Here is a 15174-nt window from a genome sequence, read left to right as displayed (position 1 = left end):
AAGGGCCATATGGGTTGTGTTTATGGCTTGTTATGACTGCACTCCGTACATCCATAATTATGCAAATACTGATACTACCACCTGTCGTCTTTCAACAGTTACCCAACTCAGCATATGCCTACTGGCTCATCCACATCTGATGTACAGACCCAGCATATGTGCTTTGGGAAATTCCTGCTTTTCCATTTTCCAGTAGGTATTCTAAGGTGGCACACAGAACACTCATTTAGAAATGTTGTTCCAAGTATTGACAAAGAGAGAAAGAGAGACTGAGTGAGTGAGTGAGTGAGTGAGTGAGTGAGTGAGGAGAGCATTTGTGATTGTGTGCATGTGCATGAATGTATGCATGTGTGTGCGAGCAGCCAGAGGCTGTTCAGACTTCAGGCTCTTCAGACAGTCATGGCCCCTTCACTGTTATTCTTCAATTACATCCAGAATTCAATAATGATTTTTAATACACTTCCCCAGCCAGTGGTCAGTTCACATGCAGTTCAACGCTTTAATGACATCTTTCTCTGAGGATCTGTAATTGTAGAACTCCCATTCCACCCCAAGGTTGATATTAGATAATTACCAACAAGGCCAGACAGTGTTGGACACAGTACAAAGCACTGGGGATATAGAATGGGAATTGAATGGCATCTGCATGTAGCTTTCACCTCCCTAAATTTCATTACAAATTGCGTCCGTCAGGATTGCACTCTGGGAATTGAACCCAGCCTGGGCACCAGCAGGAAATGGCCAGCGCCATAATATACGGTGGTCTCTGATGCCTATCCAGTGACCACAAAACAGACAGACAGACAGTGACATATTGTGTACTAATGGAATCTGACCACTAGACTGGGTAGCCTTGTCCTGGGCCTGTCTGCTGATTGTAAAGAGAAAACTAAAAATGAAAAGATTCTATTTCATCTGTTTTTCTTTCTTGCAGCTTTTTTTTTTTCACGTCCCTACTTTCCATTCCAAAGAAGGCAAAATTCAAGTTGCCTCTGGAATTCCTCAAGCTTTGGGCTGTGAGAATGGGAAGAGACTATGGGAAATGCTGAAATGCTGACCAGATGTCCTGGGTCACACAGAAGATGAGGCCAAAAGTGAACATAGAGCAGAAGAAGGAGGAGGAGGAGAATAGAAACAACACATTTTTCTTTTTTCTGTAATTTTTGTTCTTCACTGACATGAACAAATATGGAATGCACAGAGTGGCTGCTTGGAGTTCCTTTGAACACATAACAGGAACAGGTGGCTTTCAAAGCCTAGGCATTTCTTTGCTAGCTTGTTTGTTTCAAATTTCATCAAAGCTTGCTGCAGATTACAGCCACATATGCTGAAATTCCTTGTGTGCATTAGACTGAACTCACATTGGTCTGTTTTAAATTACCTAGATTCTTATATTCCAGTAATTTTACAGATATATTATCTGTCAGCCTTCCAGTATGTCAAGACATAGCAGCCATATATGAAGTGACCAAATAAGGAAAAATGGTATCCTTTCATGAGTTTCTGCAAAATCCTTATCACATTCCCTATCCCTATTCACACCACCTCTTCTGACATTTACTTATCCTTTTGTCTTCTCCTGCATGTCCTTTGTAGTCTCCCACCAATAAAAGGTCTTAAAGACTAAAGCTATAAGTGCAATGCCCAGAAATTGGCTAGTCCCCTCCCCTGTTTATTAACCTACATGACCACTTAAGACAAAGTGCCCATCGATCTGTGCTACCCCGAGAGCCTGTAATCAGATGGGGGGGGGGGGGGCACAGCCTAGAATTGTAGCAGGGGTCAGCTCTCCTTCTACCTATCCCCACCTGGTCAAGCTGAGTCGCATACGGAGTAATGAGTCGCCTGGGTAAGCATCCTGTGAGCTAGTATCAATTGTGCATATCTCTCTCCCAGTGACTAGCAAAAACAATACAACAAGGATCCTGCTTGAACTCTTCGTTAGAATATGCATCAAGTACATTGCCTAGATTGGTGAGGCTAAGTTCATTCCCAGTGGCACCAATCCCATACTCTCTCCGCATCTCTCTCAAGTCTACTCTAATAACATACAATAAAGTTCAACTTCAGCAACAGGGCTCTCTAATATATTACTTTCCACTTCCAATCAGTTAAATTGCTGGTGTGCCCGGTTTGTCCTTGTTCCGGTTACCTGCCAAAGGAGAAGAGCTTCTGACTGTATGCCAGCAGAATGCACTGGAGCACACTAATGTATGTGAATGCTGATCAGGACAGACACATAGACTGGACTGAAGGCAGAGACGGATAAGAGTGAAGCGGCCAAGAGGGATCCAGAGTGACTGGCAGACTGGCGTCCGAGTTGCTTTATGTTTTAGGCTGATTCACTTCAGCAGTAAATGTCTACTTCCTTCACCAGGAGATATGATGTAGCACCTCAGGATATCATTTCTGATTGAGCACAAGCAACTTGTCCACTCAGTGCACTGAAACTTTCAAAGGGTTGTGATTCATGAGAAGAAGGAAAGCTTGCGGGAAGTAAAAAAAAAAATGAATAAAATATAAGAGAAATGCTAAGAGGGAGACTTTTTAAAAAAAAAAATTTTTTCCCCAAAAAAACTCCCACAATGCAATTTCTGCTAACCTCAAAAATAACTCATTTAAGAATTCTCTTGGTAGGCTAAATAAAATTCAGCACTTTGGGTATAGAGGGAACAAGGGAGGTGTAGATATAAGAACAGGTTTGAGACTGTGACACTATGTTTTCTCAGCTGCCACAGAAAGAGAACATTAATGTGAACTATGACTGCATAAATGTTTATGCCTAAAATAAAGGACCATGTGCTACCAAATGAAAACACAACAACAACAAAAATGGACATAATGCTAGCTATATTTACAGAGTAGAGTGCATCAGCAGAGAACAGAAGAGAACAGCAGAAGGACAAGACAGAAGAAGAAAGAGGAGGGTTGACAAAGCACACCATAATATGAGCTCTGTAGAGTCAGCACAGAATAATTTCAAAAAACCACAATATGACAAGGACATGACAGATGAACTCGATGGTAATAAAAGTGAGAAACATAGATACATAGACGGTGCTGGGGTCTGGAAATAACGACAGGCGAGGAACAGAATGGAAAAAACATAAAGAGGAATGAGAATGACCAAGTGCTAAAAAGAGATCTGAGGAGAAAAAGGCCAAGTGGTCAGTGTGCCTTCAGTCTAAATGAGACCTGACTCATCTAGGTTGACGTTCCCCACATGCTGGGTACAGAGTTGGCATTCACACAGAGGAGGCCAATCAAAGTGACACCAAGCTCATACACGTACATCTCAACCAGCCACATTCCGACTGGAATGTAGTCTCTCACCATCTCGAGAGGTTTTCAATCAGCAAAGCAAACAGTCCTGCTGTGCCTACACAGGAAGCTGCTAAATCGAGTAAATATCATAAAGGGCAAGTATTTTTTCAGGCCCCAGGAGGGGTCACCTTGGGGCTCTGGTGCTTTCACCCATACGTTATAAATCTACCTCTGTATGGGACAGCCCCAATGTTGGTTGTGATTATAAGCGTCATTACACAGCTCATTACAGAGGTACAGAGGCTCTAAAGGTGAGCTGAACTGCACAACATGAGGAGAGGAGTGAGTGGCACTGTATACAACAACTGAAGCCATCTGCACAGGCAGCCATTTATGCGCGAATGACATAAACAAAGTAATTCCACTATCAAAAGCTGCATTGCGGGGAAATCACAATGAAAATGGCATTCCATGAAACACTCAATCTGAGAACATTTACCTTCACAATTCACATACAAACAGAGGCACTCATGCAGAGTCCACCTGACAGAATGGGAGTCAAAGACAATTTACTAAAGCAGTTTCCGAACCATTTCTGTGACAATAGCACCAATGCCAGAGTTCATTTCTGGCCTGTTATATAATGCTTTGTATATGGAGCTGAACCAGTGCAGTGTAGAATAACAGGAAGATGACACCTACATGTATATTAATGGATATTGGTCTTGGTATGGATATTGGCAAGATATGGTAACGATCTTTGTACAAAGAACAGTATCTATACATAACATGTATCTGTGCAAAAACTCTACTGCTGATGTTCGACATTGACTATGCTTACATGCACACCATATTACTACATTAATTGGAAAAAGCGACAATATTCTGATTGCGTAGGAGTATGAAAACCCAAAAGTGGCCTATTAAAGGGGAACTTGGCAACTGTTTCAACGTAATAAACCCGTTTAGAAATCATTTGGATGGTTAAATGACCTGTTCCGGTGAAAATAGTGACTTTCCCCGCTGCGCCTAGCGTCCCCAGGCGGAAAACCAACCTTGCAACATTGAGACTACCGTCCCGGAAAGAGAAGTGAGAAACAAGAAACTCGTTTTAAATTGTGTTTCTTACCTTGTAACATTCACATAGTTCTGCCAAACTTATGCTAACCGTTCGCTAGCTTGTAAACAAATCCATATGCTTTATCGTTACCTTTTCCCACAGTTTGAAATAGCATAATGCACAATTTCTCCAGCTGAGGGGGAAATCCTGCCAAGTTTCCCTTTAACCCATTCGTGCTGGATGCTGCATGACGCAACATTCTATCTCCCGCCGGTTGCTGCATAGCGCAACATTGAATCTCCCGCCGGTTGCTGCATAGCGCAACATTGAATCTCCCGCCGGTTGCTGCATAGCGCAACATTGAATCTCCCGCTGGTTGCTGCGTAGCGCAGCATGCTTTTTATTTCATGTTTCTAGGTGTACAGAGGCTTAGATATAAAGGTTTTGGTAGACGTTGACAATTCTTAGTATTTTTTCAGAAAACCCTCAGGAAATAAGGTTATTTAGTCTAGAAAACCATAGGATTCTATAGGCGTTTTTAGCGGGCATTTTAGGAGTAAATGGGTTAAGCTAAAAAGGCTAAAAAGCAAAATTATAGCGGTTTTAATCAAACCAATTTCATCTATTTCACAGCCATGGATGAAATTCTGGGACGGAGATCGTTGAGACGTCATGACGCTCCTCCTACTACTACTACTGTGTGTGCCACTGGTTTATTCGGAATATGCCAATTAACATGTATTCCTATAGCTTTTAACCATCTACTGCACATGTATTATTCTGAATATTGCCTTAACCAAAGCATAAACCTTAATCCGAACATGGTGTGTATGTAAACTTTGCCAATGGGGAAGACCACAAGGGCACTTAAGACTAGGATAGCAGAGCACAGATGTGCAATACGTAACATGGACATGAAAAGTTCAGTGGCAGCCCATTTTAAAGAGGCCCGTCATAATGTGTCTGCCCTTAAATATATGGGAATTGAGATGGTAAAAATGCCCAGGAGGGGGGGCAATATTGACAACTTACTTCTCAAACGTGAACTATATTGGATTTATACCCTGGACACTATGGCACCAAGGGGTATGAATGAGGACTTTAATATCAGACCGTTCCTGTAACTATTTTAATGACTGTGGTTGCTAACTGAAAATCTTTAAATAATGGTACTTCTGTTTCGGGTTCTTCTGTTTGCCCTTTGGAAGTGAATAAAGACTGTAGCAAAAGTTTTTTAACATGATGCTGTATTGTAGTCTCCTGGATAAAAATAGTAACCTTGTGAGTATATAGACACCTTATCATGCTTACTTGAAATTATGATGGCCATAGGGCCTGATGCTATGTCAAGTACTCTGAATAGACTTCTCTGTAAACTCTTAAGTCATGTTTTAGAAAGAACTTCAAAATATGCACTTATGTTTGTATGTATGTATATATGTGTGTATGTATATATTTTCTGTATATTTTTGTATATTTGGTAGAGACTGGTGTAGTGTGGTGAAAAATATTTGTGGATGTCTGTTGGTACCTTGGGATGCACCTCTCTGCAGTGGGTGTGCCTTCCAATCAGAACCTGATTGATATATCTTGTGACCCTTTCTACCTAATAAGTACGACGTGTGTCTATTTTGATTCAAGTCTGATGAAGAGCGTGTAGCTCGAAAACGTTCACTTGGTGAAATAAAAAATAAAAGATAAAGCAAAACGGGAGCAAGTGTGCGGACATTGAACTTTGTTTTTCAATGATACACACTCAAAATCACATTGGAAGGTATGTGGAAAATTTAGGGAAAAAATAATTATGGTATTGAATTAAGTAAGTGGGTGAGTGTTTGTACTGGTCTCTGGGTATTTGTACATTATGGTCATTTGCATTACATAAAACTTGGGAATAAACTGTTCAATAAAACTGAATGGAAAGATGAGTGAGAAAATATGCTCTGAAAATTGGGTGGTTCTGAAAATGTAGAGGCAGTAACTGGAATAACCATTGAGTGAAACGCCTTAGCCCATTGAGGCTGTTGTGCTGGGTTAGGAACTGGCAGGCGATATGGAGGAGGTCAAGCCGATGGGGGTCTGTTTACCCCCACAGATAACTCATCAGGTTCTCCGATCTGTCAACCCCAATTTGGGCTCATCAGTGAAGCAAGAGTGCTCTGACTCGATTAAGCCCCCACTGTTGCACTGTGTGACTCAGTGTGTCTCCACCAACACGCCACAACACTGCAATCACAAAGCAGCCTTACCACTCTGGGTTCCACTGAGAAATAAATAAATAAAAAAGAAGAGACCAGCAAGCAGGGTAAGGTAGTTCAAATCTATGCAACAAACTTGCTACATAAGTCAATCAAAAAGAAACAATCTAAACAATGAAACCACAAAAACAATTGACCAAGATGTGCTCTTACCTACAGTAGGCCTATGAAGAATGAATCTAACAAGAGTAAAACCAGGAAAACAACTGAAACAGACTATTTACACATACAAAAACACTGTGTGTCAAGGCAAAATATCATCAATTAATAGTTCCAAAAGGAGTAGTATGATGGCACTGGATGGCATGACACCTAACCAAAGGCAGTCGTTCCTGATCTAGTTTCAGAAAGTAGGAGAAATTTGAGCCAGGTTATTCGTTAAAACTCTGAACACTGTCAAATCAATTACTCCCTCTGGTTTCCATATTGGATACAGATCCATATCTGGTGGCTTTGTTGACAGAGCTAAGCTAGAAAAACAAAGTAAAATGAAGGGGATTGAGAGGAAAATGTTTGCACAAGATCAAAGCATGTGATTTTCCAGGCCAAAAACAGCATTATTTTAATGATTCATTAGCCTGGAGTTTCCCCCTGATTCTACACAGACAACTTATCTCTGGGTTGATCTGTGTGTGGGGTGGCTGAAAATATGATGCAGGTCTCATTTGGAATGGGTGGATTAGTTCTGTGCTCAGAGGCATTGTGGAGCCAAGGATAAACTTGTCTCACATCATAAGTTGAGGGTGTACAGGGAGACCTTTTACTAAACTACAGTTTGCTAAGCAGGTGTACTTCCTGGATACAAAATGAGGCAGAGGAAAAGGGTAATATGGGTAGTAAATTTAAACAGCCCTGAGGCAAAGAAGGTTACAAAGTCCTTGGACCCGTGGACCTTACCAAAGCCACCTATTGCCATGGGCAGCATTAATTCCAAACCATCTTGAATTCAAATGGGCCTTGTTTGTGTTGTTGGAGCTATGGGGATTTTGAGATACAGTCAGAAACAATGGGAGGTCATCAGCACCTCCATTATATACCATACACAAGAAAAAAAACTAAAAACAATTCAGACCAACATCTCAGTTATTCAAAGGGCAAATGTGCTGTGGAGAAACTCGCCACTAGTAAAAGAGGCGAGGGAACAACAAGCTTTAAAATAGCTATGTGACCTCAATAGAAAGTCCTCATCTCCTCATGTGATGCTCACAAAAATATATCAAGAGTTCTTGGTCAACAATTAAGTGATAATCTCTATTCACCTTTTTTCCGTGCGCAAACACGCACAAACACAAGGGGCGCCATCTTTGCCCACGTTGTGTATGAACTTCCCGTTGGCAGTACATCCATTGTGATACACTGAAATAGAAGAGTTATATCGAAATGACTGGCATCATATGTTATGGGTCATCCTCAAGTTAGGAACGTTTATTTAGGATTTTGGTGACTTAAGACATGTCTGTAATACACCTATCCTATCTGAAGTTGGGAGAACACTGACTTAGGAGTGGCTGTTCTGTAATGACTTTCTTAATACCAAACAGATAAGATAGGATTTGCGAGTTAGGAAGTTTCTGTAATACGCCCGCAGTAAGAGTTTTGGTTTTAGCATTTTAGACAGTAAATAATCAGATAATGCATTGGGATTTGGGTAAAAATAAAGAAAGCACTTTATAAGAACATATGAAAATTATGTATTGACATACTGTGCTGAATATGCCCAGTCCGTCTCTAAAATATATCTACATACGATACAGGAGGCCACCGCCACATATCACCTATTCACTCCGTAGAGGTGAATAGCCTTGGGTGGCGAAGTACAATTTTGCCATCTGACCTCCTGATGGCATTTTTCATTTCCTCCCAAGTTAGCCTCTCCATCCTCTTCTGCCGTGTTATCCCAATGAAGCTAATTAGCCAAGAACTAGCCAAAAATACATCTTTAAAATGGGTGTGGCGGAATAAGGTGAATATGTGGCAACCCCTCTCCACAGCCCAAGCTTCTAAGTGAAAGAGTGTGTTGTATTTGCCTATCCTCCTTATGTTCATACTTCACACAGCTAAGAGGCTAATAACTCATTTTAGTGGGCTTTTTTGGGATGGTCTACTGGCTATGGATGAAAGGATCAAACAAAAGCAGCACAAAGTTTCACAGAGAGATTGAGAGAGAGAGAGAGAGAGAGGCCCCTTGTTTGCTGAAGGGAGTTTCATCCGCATATGTAGCCCCGAAAGGGAACCCGAAATGGGGAGCAATCTCATCAAAACCCATTTGCAGAGTAATGAAAGGTCTGAACAGTCTAATCCCCAATTAGACTGTTCACACTCAGAGAGGCATAAGTAGAGAAGAGAAGGGGAGAAGAAAAAAGTAAAAATGGGAGACAGACATGGTAACACAACAATATGACAACATACGCAGTATCATTTGTGTTGTGTTGGTGTTTGTATATGAGCATGTATGAATGTATATGTAGTTCTGCTATTCATTTACAAAGCAGATTGGGGTGGGAGGCAACAGAAAGTGGATTTGACACCATCTTCATTTAAATTCACAAACCCACACATTTTGAGGGCTGGGCTTTGTACTGAGGCTTTGAATTAATGGGCTGCAGAGACACAGAAGTGTGTGAACGCACGTGACTCCGTGACATTGCTAATGATCTTCTGGAAGCTTCCACTGAGAACAAGAGGGAGCGGACTTAACAAGACCTCTGCAATATATCACCTCTTTTTCTCATTTCTAAACCAACGAAGCACTGATTTGTGGGTCCTCACACTCTTCACCCCCCATTAGGCTGTTTTACCATTCCCATGTCTGCTGTACTTTTTTGGAAAGTCGGTTAACAGAGATAAGAGCCTGGAGGTGCCCCTGAATATGATATGAGAAGTGTGAATCACACTAGGCTGTGACATGGCGAAGAAGCTAAAAAGATAAGGTAAGAACATACTGTAGGGTTGTACAAGTGAAGTAGAGCACACCACTTCACAGCTGCACTGAAGTGGTACCACGACTCAAACTTTAAACTGGATGTCTGTGCTGTTAAACTGTCTTTGTAGCAATTGCCTTGGTAACAATGGTACTAAATATAGTGCTATATTGTAACTGCAATAGAATAAATAACAGATAACACCTACAATAACTCCATAAATGGTCAACAAGCCCCTTGAAGAAGGCATCTGCTTTAAAAAGTATGTTACCAATAGAATGGTGATCCAGGATCACAACTGGAACAGATTTAATGACCAGTGTCCAAAAGACACTTTTTTTGGCAGCGAGATAACGTTGACCCAAAACTGCAGTGTTTCTCTACCAGGAGCTTTGAGCATTTCAAAAATGCATAATGAAGCAATATCATGGCAGGATTGCATTGCTTGGTTGAATTTGCAACACTGAACAGCAGAGTGCTTGGGAAAATTCCCTTCAGCAGATGTGCGTCATGGCACTCCTTGGCGAATTATTTGAACCAGCAGTGAGCAAAACTTTTTGAAGGGCAGACAGAGAAGATGAAATGAGCAATTGAGCACTTGTAGCCAGTGTTTTTTTTTGTTTGTTTTTTTTAAACTGAAGTAAGGCCTTTCAACCAAGATGAGAAGGGGCGGGAGGCAGAGAGAAAATGACAAGGTGAGAGATTTATCCCAAACTAGGTTATAAGTTATGTTTACAAAAATATGTCCAAAATAATTTGAGACTTAAACACAAGGATATTTCTGTATAGAACATCCATTGGACTCAATTCACATAGACCTGAGCAACTGCCCAACCCTGAGCAAATCTTAATCCCGACAAAAGTGTATTTTAGCATACTAGATTCCTTCTTGGGACATCCACAGCTAGAGACAAACTGTTATTTGTTCTCTCTTACTCTTACAAGCATTTCTGAAGAAAAATAAGAAAAACGTAAGGTTTAACATAACTCGACATAAAACATCCCACAAATGCACTGGGTCATCAAATACATAGATATACAGCATAAGATGTGTTATCATAGTATCAAGACACATTTCCAAGTAACTATCACCGGTATGGTATGGTATGGTATGGTATGGTATGGTATGGTATGGTATGGTATGGCATGGCATGGCACTCGGGGATAAATGAGTTGCATTTTGGTTGTAGGTATCTGTCTCTTTCCCCCTTCCTCTCTCTGCAATGTATCCAATCCCCTTTCTTTGGGAGTTGCTGCCTACCTGCATGTCCTTTAATGACTTCCATGTGGCCTCAATGGGAGATTGAGGCATCCCAGTGGCCAGCCACTAACAAAATTGATTAGATAAATGTTGGCCTGCCCACAGGTGTCCACACTTTTTTCCTCAGCAGGCAATCTCTTAATGGCTGACGAGCCCGGCATGTCATTGCAGTGATTCAGTGTGGGAAGGGGAGGCCAGTAATTTGTCACCACATTGATATTCTTCACCACAGGCTGGAAGACAGCCAGACAGAATGTGACCAGCAAAAAGCGCATTGGCATAAAAACCCTGCTGCTGGACAAAAGAAAAGTTATCCGTATGGACTATAATAAGGATATATTATTATGAACATAATAAACTGTTTGACTGATTGATATAGAATAACCCTGGCCATTTCCACTCCCTACTGTTGATTGTGGTGGTGGTTTCATTGTTGTGGTTGTCTATGTGTCACTGTGCAATATCTGGGATTTACATCACTGTGTTGCAAATGGCACTCTAGTTAATAGTGACACTGGCACAGCAACTGAGCTATTTTGCTGGGTGGGGCAACAGTCAAAAACAATTTAGAGGAGAGAGATATGAAGAGAATGCGATGTGTCCTGTGAATGATAGAGAGAGAGAGAGGGGGAGAGGGAGAGAGGGAGGGGGAAAGAGAGAGAAGATAAGCTCCAGAGTTCCAGAGACCAAGGCACCATGCCAGTGAGGGTGCCCCAGGGAAGAGCATGAGAACCCTGCACTCTCCTCTGCTAATGAGAACCAGGCATTTCCAAAGCCCAAAGCCACCTGAGACTTCTCCCCAGAAACTTCAGTCACACCTGGGCCTGACTGCTGCTTTAATACACCCACACTCTTATGAATATGAACTAGCACAGGCTCCTGAACTGACAAGACTGAGGAAGAAAGGGGGAGAGTGTCTAAGCAAGGAAACCTAAAACAAGTAACACAGAAGTTAACATCATTATTATTCCCTGCTAGTGGAATTATTTTAAAATTAGATTTTTTTTGTGTGTGTCTTTTTTTTGTGCGGGCAAAATTATACATCCAGGCTCAGCAAGTAGAATGGTCCTCATTCCTTATAATTACAAGCACATTACATTCATTACTGCAATTTACATCTCATCTCCAATCTAATCATTAGTCGGCTGACCTGCTCTGGATATTCTGGTATTATAATGTAAAAAGAAATCTGCCTCCTAAGAGCACAAAGGGGGAGGGCTTATCAATAACTGCACAGAACTGATTATTCCCGATTTCCAGTCTCCTCCGCTCCAGAGATCAGCCTGGAGAGGCAATGCGAGTGTAATTTCATGTCTGATTGCTGTCATTGTCACTTTTGATGTGTTTGTAGGTCCCAGGTCTCAGAGAAAAACCACACGCTTTGGCAGACAGAAATGCATTTATTCATTCAAATCAACACAAACGCTTACACACAGACAGACATCTATCTTCAATCTACTAAACTTGGTAGCGTAATTGGAGGTTGCTGACCGTGTGAGGTACACAGGGGGAGGGCATGGAAGAGAGAGAGAGATGATGATTATTTCTACCTTAATCAACCCTACCTTTCGACCTTAATCAGCCCAAAGACTGAAAGTAAACTATAATTTAGCTCCGTGTGGTTTTAAAGATGGTATGTCCTTATTGCATGGAACTGTAGTATGTTTGGGAGTGGCCATCTTAGGACAAATGATGAAAGAATGGGCAAGAAAAAAGGACACTTAGAAGTCATTTAAACAACTGAATGCAAAAACTCACTTGGCAGCAGCACCATCCAGTCAAATGGTTTTAGTATGCACTTAATATGAAGTGGCTACTATTGACTCAATGCTCAATGCTAAATAATTGGCCATAGAGTGAGAAGGAAATGTTCTCTTCGAGCATCAATAAAGACCCACAGTCAGCACAAGCTCTCAAATCAGTGGTGAGTGCAGTCACCTTCAATAGATCACACTACAAACACAACACAAGGTAAACGAGAGACCAGCACTCTGCCAATACTGATTACATGTTTTCTGTGTTTCAAATGGCTACTTTGTTTTCATCCACTCCACTGCAAACAACTGAGCTCTTTTAATATTGTTTATGTACATTTTGCCTCTCTGTAAGAGAGATATACTATAAACCACGCTTTAGCCAAAATCTTTGCAAAAACAAAGATTACTTATTTCTGGCTGATATGAGACTAACTAAACCAGGGAGCTAGATAAAATCGCAAGGGGGACTAACAAAGAACGGAAGAAGGGAAAGAGAGCACGAGAGAGAGACAAAGAAAGAGAGATTGAGAGAGAGAGACAGAGATAGAGAAAGAAAGAGAGAGAGAGAGACAGAGATAGAGAGAGATAGAAAGAAAGAGAGAGAGAGAAAGAAAGAAAGAGAGAGAGAGACAGAAAGAGATACTGGAATTAGAGCACAATAATGGAGGGATGAAATACAGAAGTCCCGCTGACAGCACTCATATCAGAGGTGAAAGTTCACATGTTGAATCAGAGCTATACCAGACCTCGCTCTGTGCCAGCTTTTGTGACAGTAACAACAAACAAAGAATGGTTCAAAAAGAGGCCTCGGAAAACACCACAACATCCTCGGCTGTTATGGCTCTCATGCAGGCAGTGCGAGCTATAGAGTGCAATACAGAGAGAGAATGAAAGAGAAAATAGATCAAGGGAAGGGTAGAAAAGGAGGAAGATTGACAGATAAGAGAAATAGCAACAGATTCTGTGAGCCTCCATATACTTTTGCAGACATCAAACACATGCAGATTCCACAAACATCTGCAACAGGCTGGGTGTTGTAACAATCTCCATAAATGTGAGACAGTGTTCAGTGGGCAAGGACACTCATAGCTCTCCCACTGAGCAGAGCAAATCTATCTGCATTCAGATGACCTAGGCGTGTGGGGACATTGGATAGGATAGGAAAACAGAACAAGAGTCTATTTTTTCCCTTTCACACTGTCCATTTTTCCTTTTCCTTTGTTTGGGTGAGTGAGCATTTGAGTTTGTGTGTATGTGTGTCTGTGTGTCTGTGTGTATGTGTGTGTGTGTGTGTGTGTGTGTGTGTGTATATGCACATGTCTAAACTGGGAAAATGTTTTAGCTGTCAGTTGGCTGGTGAATTTTGTTGCCTGCTCATGCATGATAGAGTGTTCTGACCAGAGAACCACAGTCCCCTGGATGATTCCACCTGCCCACTCAACTCTCCGCTGTCAAGGGCAATCTCAGTCCACCCCTAACACAAAGAAATGTCCGCTGGGTGAAGCTTGTCCAATACACTTGCAGAAAAGTTCTCCCTAAAACATTCACAATAATTAATGGAACTGAATATACTATCAACTTGCAGAGACTGGTGAAACCCTAAAAAATCCAGCAATATGGTTTAACACAGATCTTAAAACAGAGAAGGTCAAGGGTCAAGGTCAGAGGTCACATCTGACATCAGGCCTCCTCCCCATCCAAAGGCCATGTGAGCTGAGTGGTAGTGATAGTGGCTGTGTAGAATGATTGTGTACCTCTCTGGGATTGCAGTGGGGCAGGGATTTACTAACTTCGTGACTCAAGTGTCATGAGTGAAGTAACGAGATGACACTTACTGCTTCTGAGAGCCGAAGGCGTGACCTCGATCTCGCTGGCTGCCTGGTAGGGCTGGAAGGCCGACATGGTGCTGGAATTGAGCTCCGCTCCGCCGCCACCTCCACCGCTGGCCGCAAACAGGTCAGGGCTCTGAGTGCCTGTGGAGCTGGCACTTGTACCGTCGCCACCGTGGTGAGGATCCTGCTCCTCATACACCGCCACCAGCTGGAGGGAAAACAGACACAGCATTCAGTAAGGGAACCTGAGGTGGCATTGTGGAAAGAGAGAGAGAGAAAGAAAGAAAGATTTGCAAGATAGTATGTGTCTGGCCTTTATGACTTTATTTGCAAAATAGTATGTGTCTGGCCACTTCCCACACTTGATCACATAGCACATAACATAACATACACATAACTCAACCACTCTAAGTAGTTAGAGTTATCTGTTAGGTCATCTGCCCCAAAAGCACATTATACTGAATTCAAAGCATGAGCCAGCCATGTACAGAACATGGCACAATATATAAGATTGGACTGTGTTGAAAATTATGTTGAACAGACAGCACCTGAATCCTTGGACAAGGATTACAACAGCATTTATATAAATGTAAAATGTCAGTGTCTCTCTGGATATGCGTGCTAAAACAGAGAATAGGTGTTATTTCTTGTTTCTTTTTTCCTACTGTATGTGTGTGCAAGTATATTTTCCTCCTAAAGCACAGGGAAATGTATTAGCATACAAACAGGTTCTGTTGTCCTTACATTTCTTTTATCCCCAAAGTAGGATGCAAAGGTGTTTGTTTGTGTGTGTGTATAAGCGTGCATGTGTGTGTGTATAT

At 41.7% G+C, this 15174-nt stretch overlaps 1 protein-coding gene across 2 annotated transcripts in view; it reads right to left on the bottom strand.

The window, feature by feature from the left end:
• The window catches only part of pard3aa (par-3 family cell polarity regulator alpha, a), a 281887-nt gene that overhangs the window by 181730 nt on the left and 84983 nt on the right, over window positions 1-15174 (bottom strand). For both annotated transcript variants that reach the window (XM_076290387.1, XM_076290388.1), the window contains exon 3: window positions 14357-14561. In XM_076290387.1, the coding sequence (XP_076146502.1) occupies window positions 14357-14561 (205 nt within the window). The remainder of the gene's footprint in view (window positions 1-14356; window positions 14562-15174) is intronic.

The sequence above is a fragment of the Alosa pseudoharengus genome, unplaced genomic scaffold (assembly GCF_046254945.1).
Source record: "Alosa pseudoharengus isolate Yale_2024_CS ecotype anadromous, Long Island Sound unplaced genomic scaffold, YU_APseudo_1.1 YU_APseudo_1.1_scf_18, whole genome shotgun sequence".
Lineage (NCBI taxonomy): Eukaryota > Metazoa > Chordata > Actinopteri > Clupeiformes > Clupeidae > Alosa > Alosa pseudoharengus.
The sequence above is the reverse complement of the archived record's forward strand: the minus strand, read 5'-3'. Positions and strand labels throughout refer to the sequence as shown.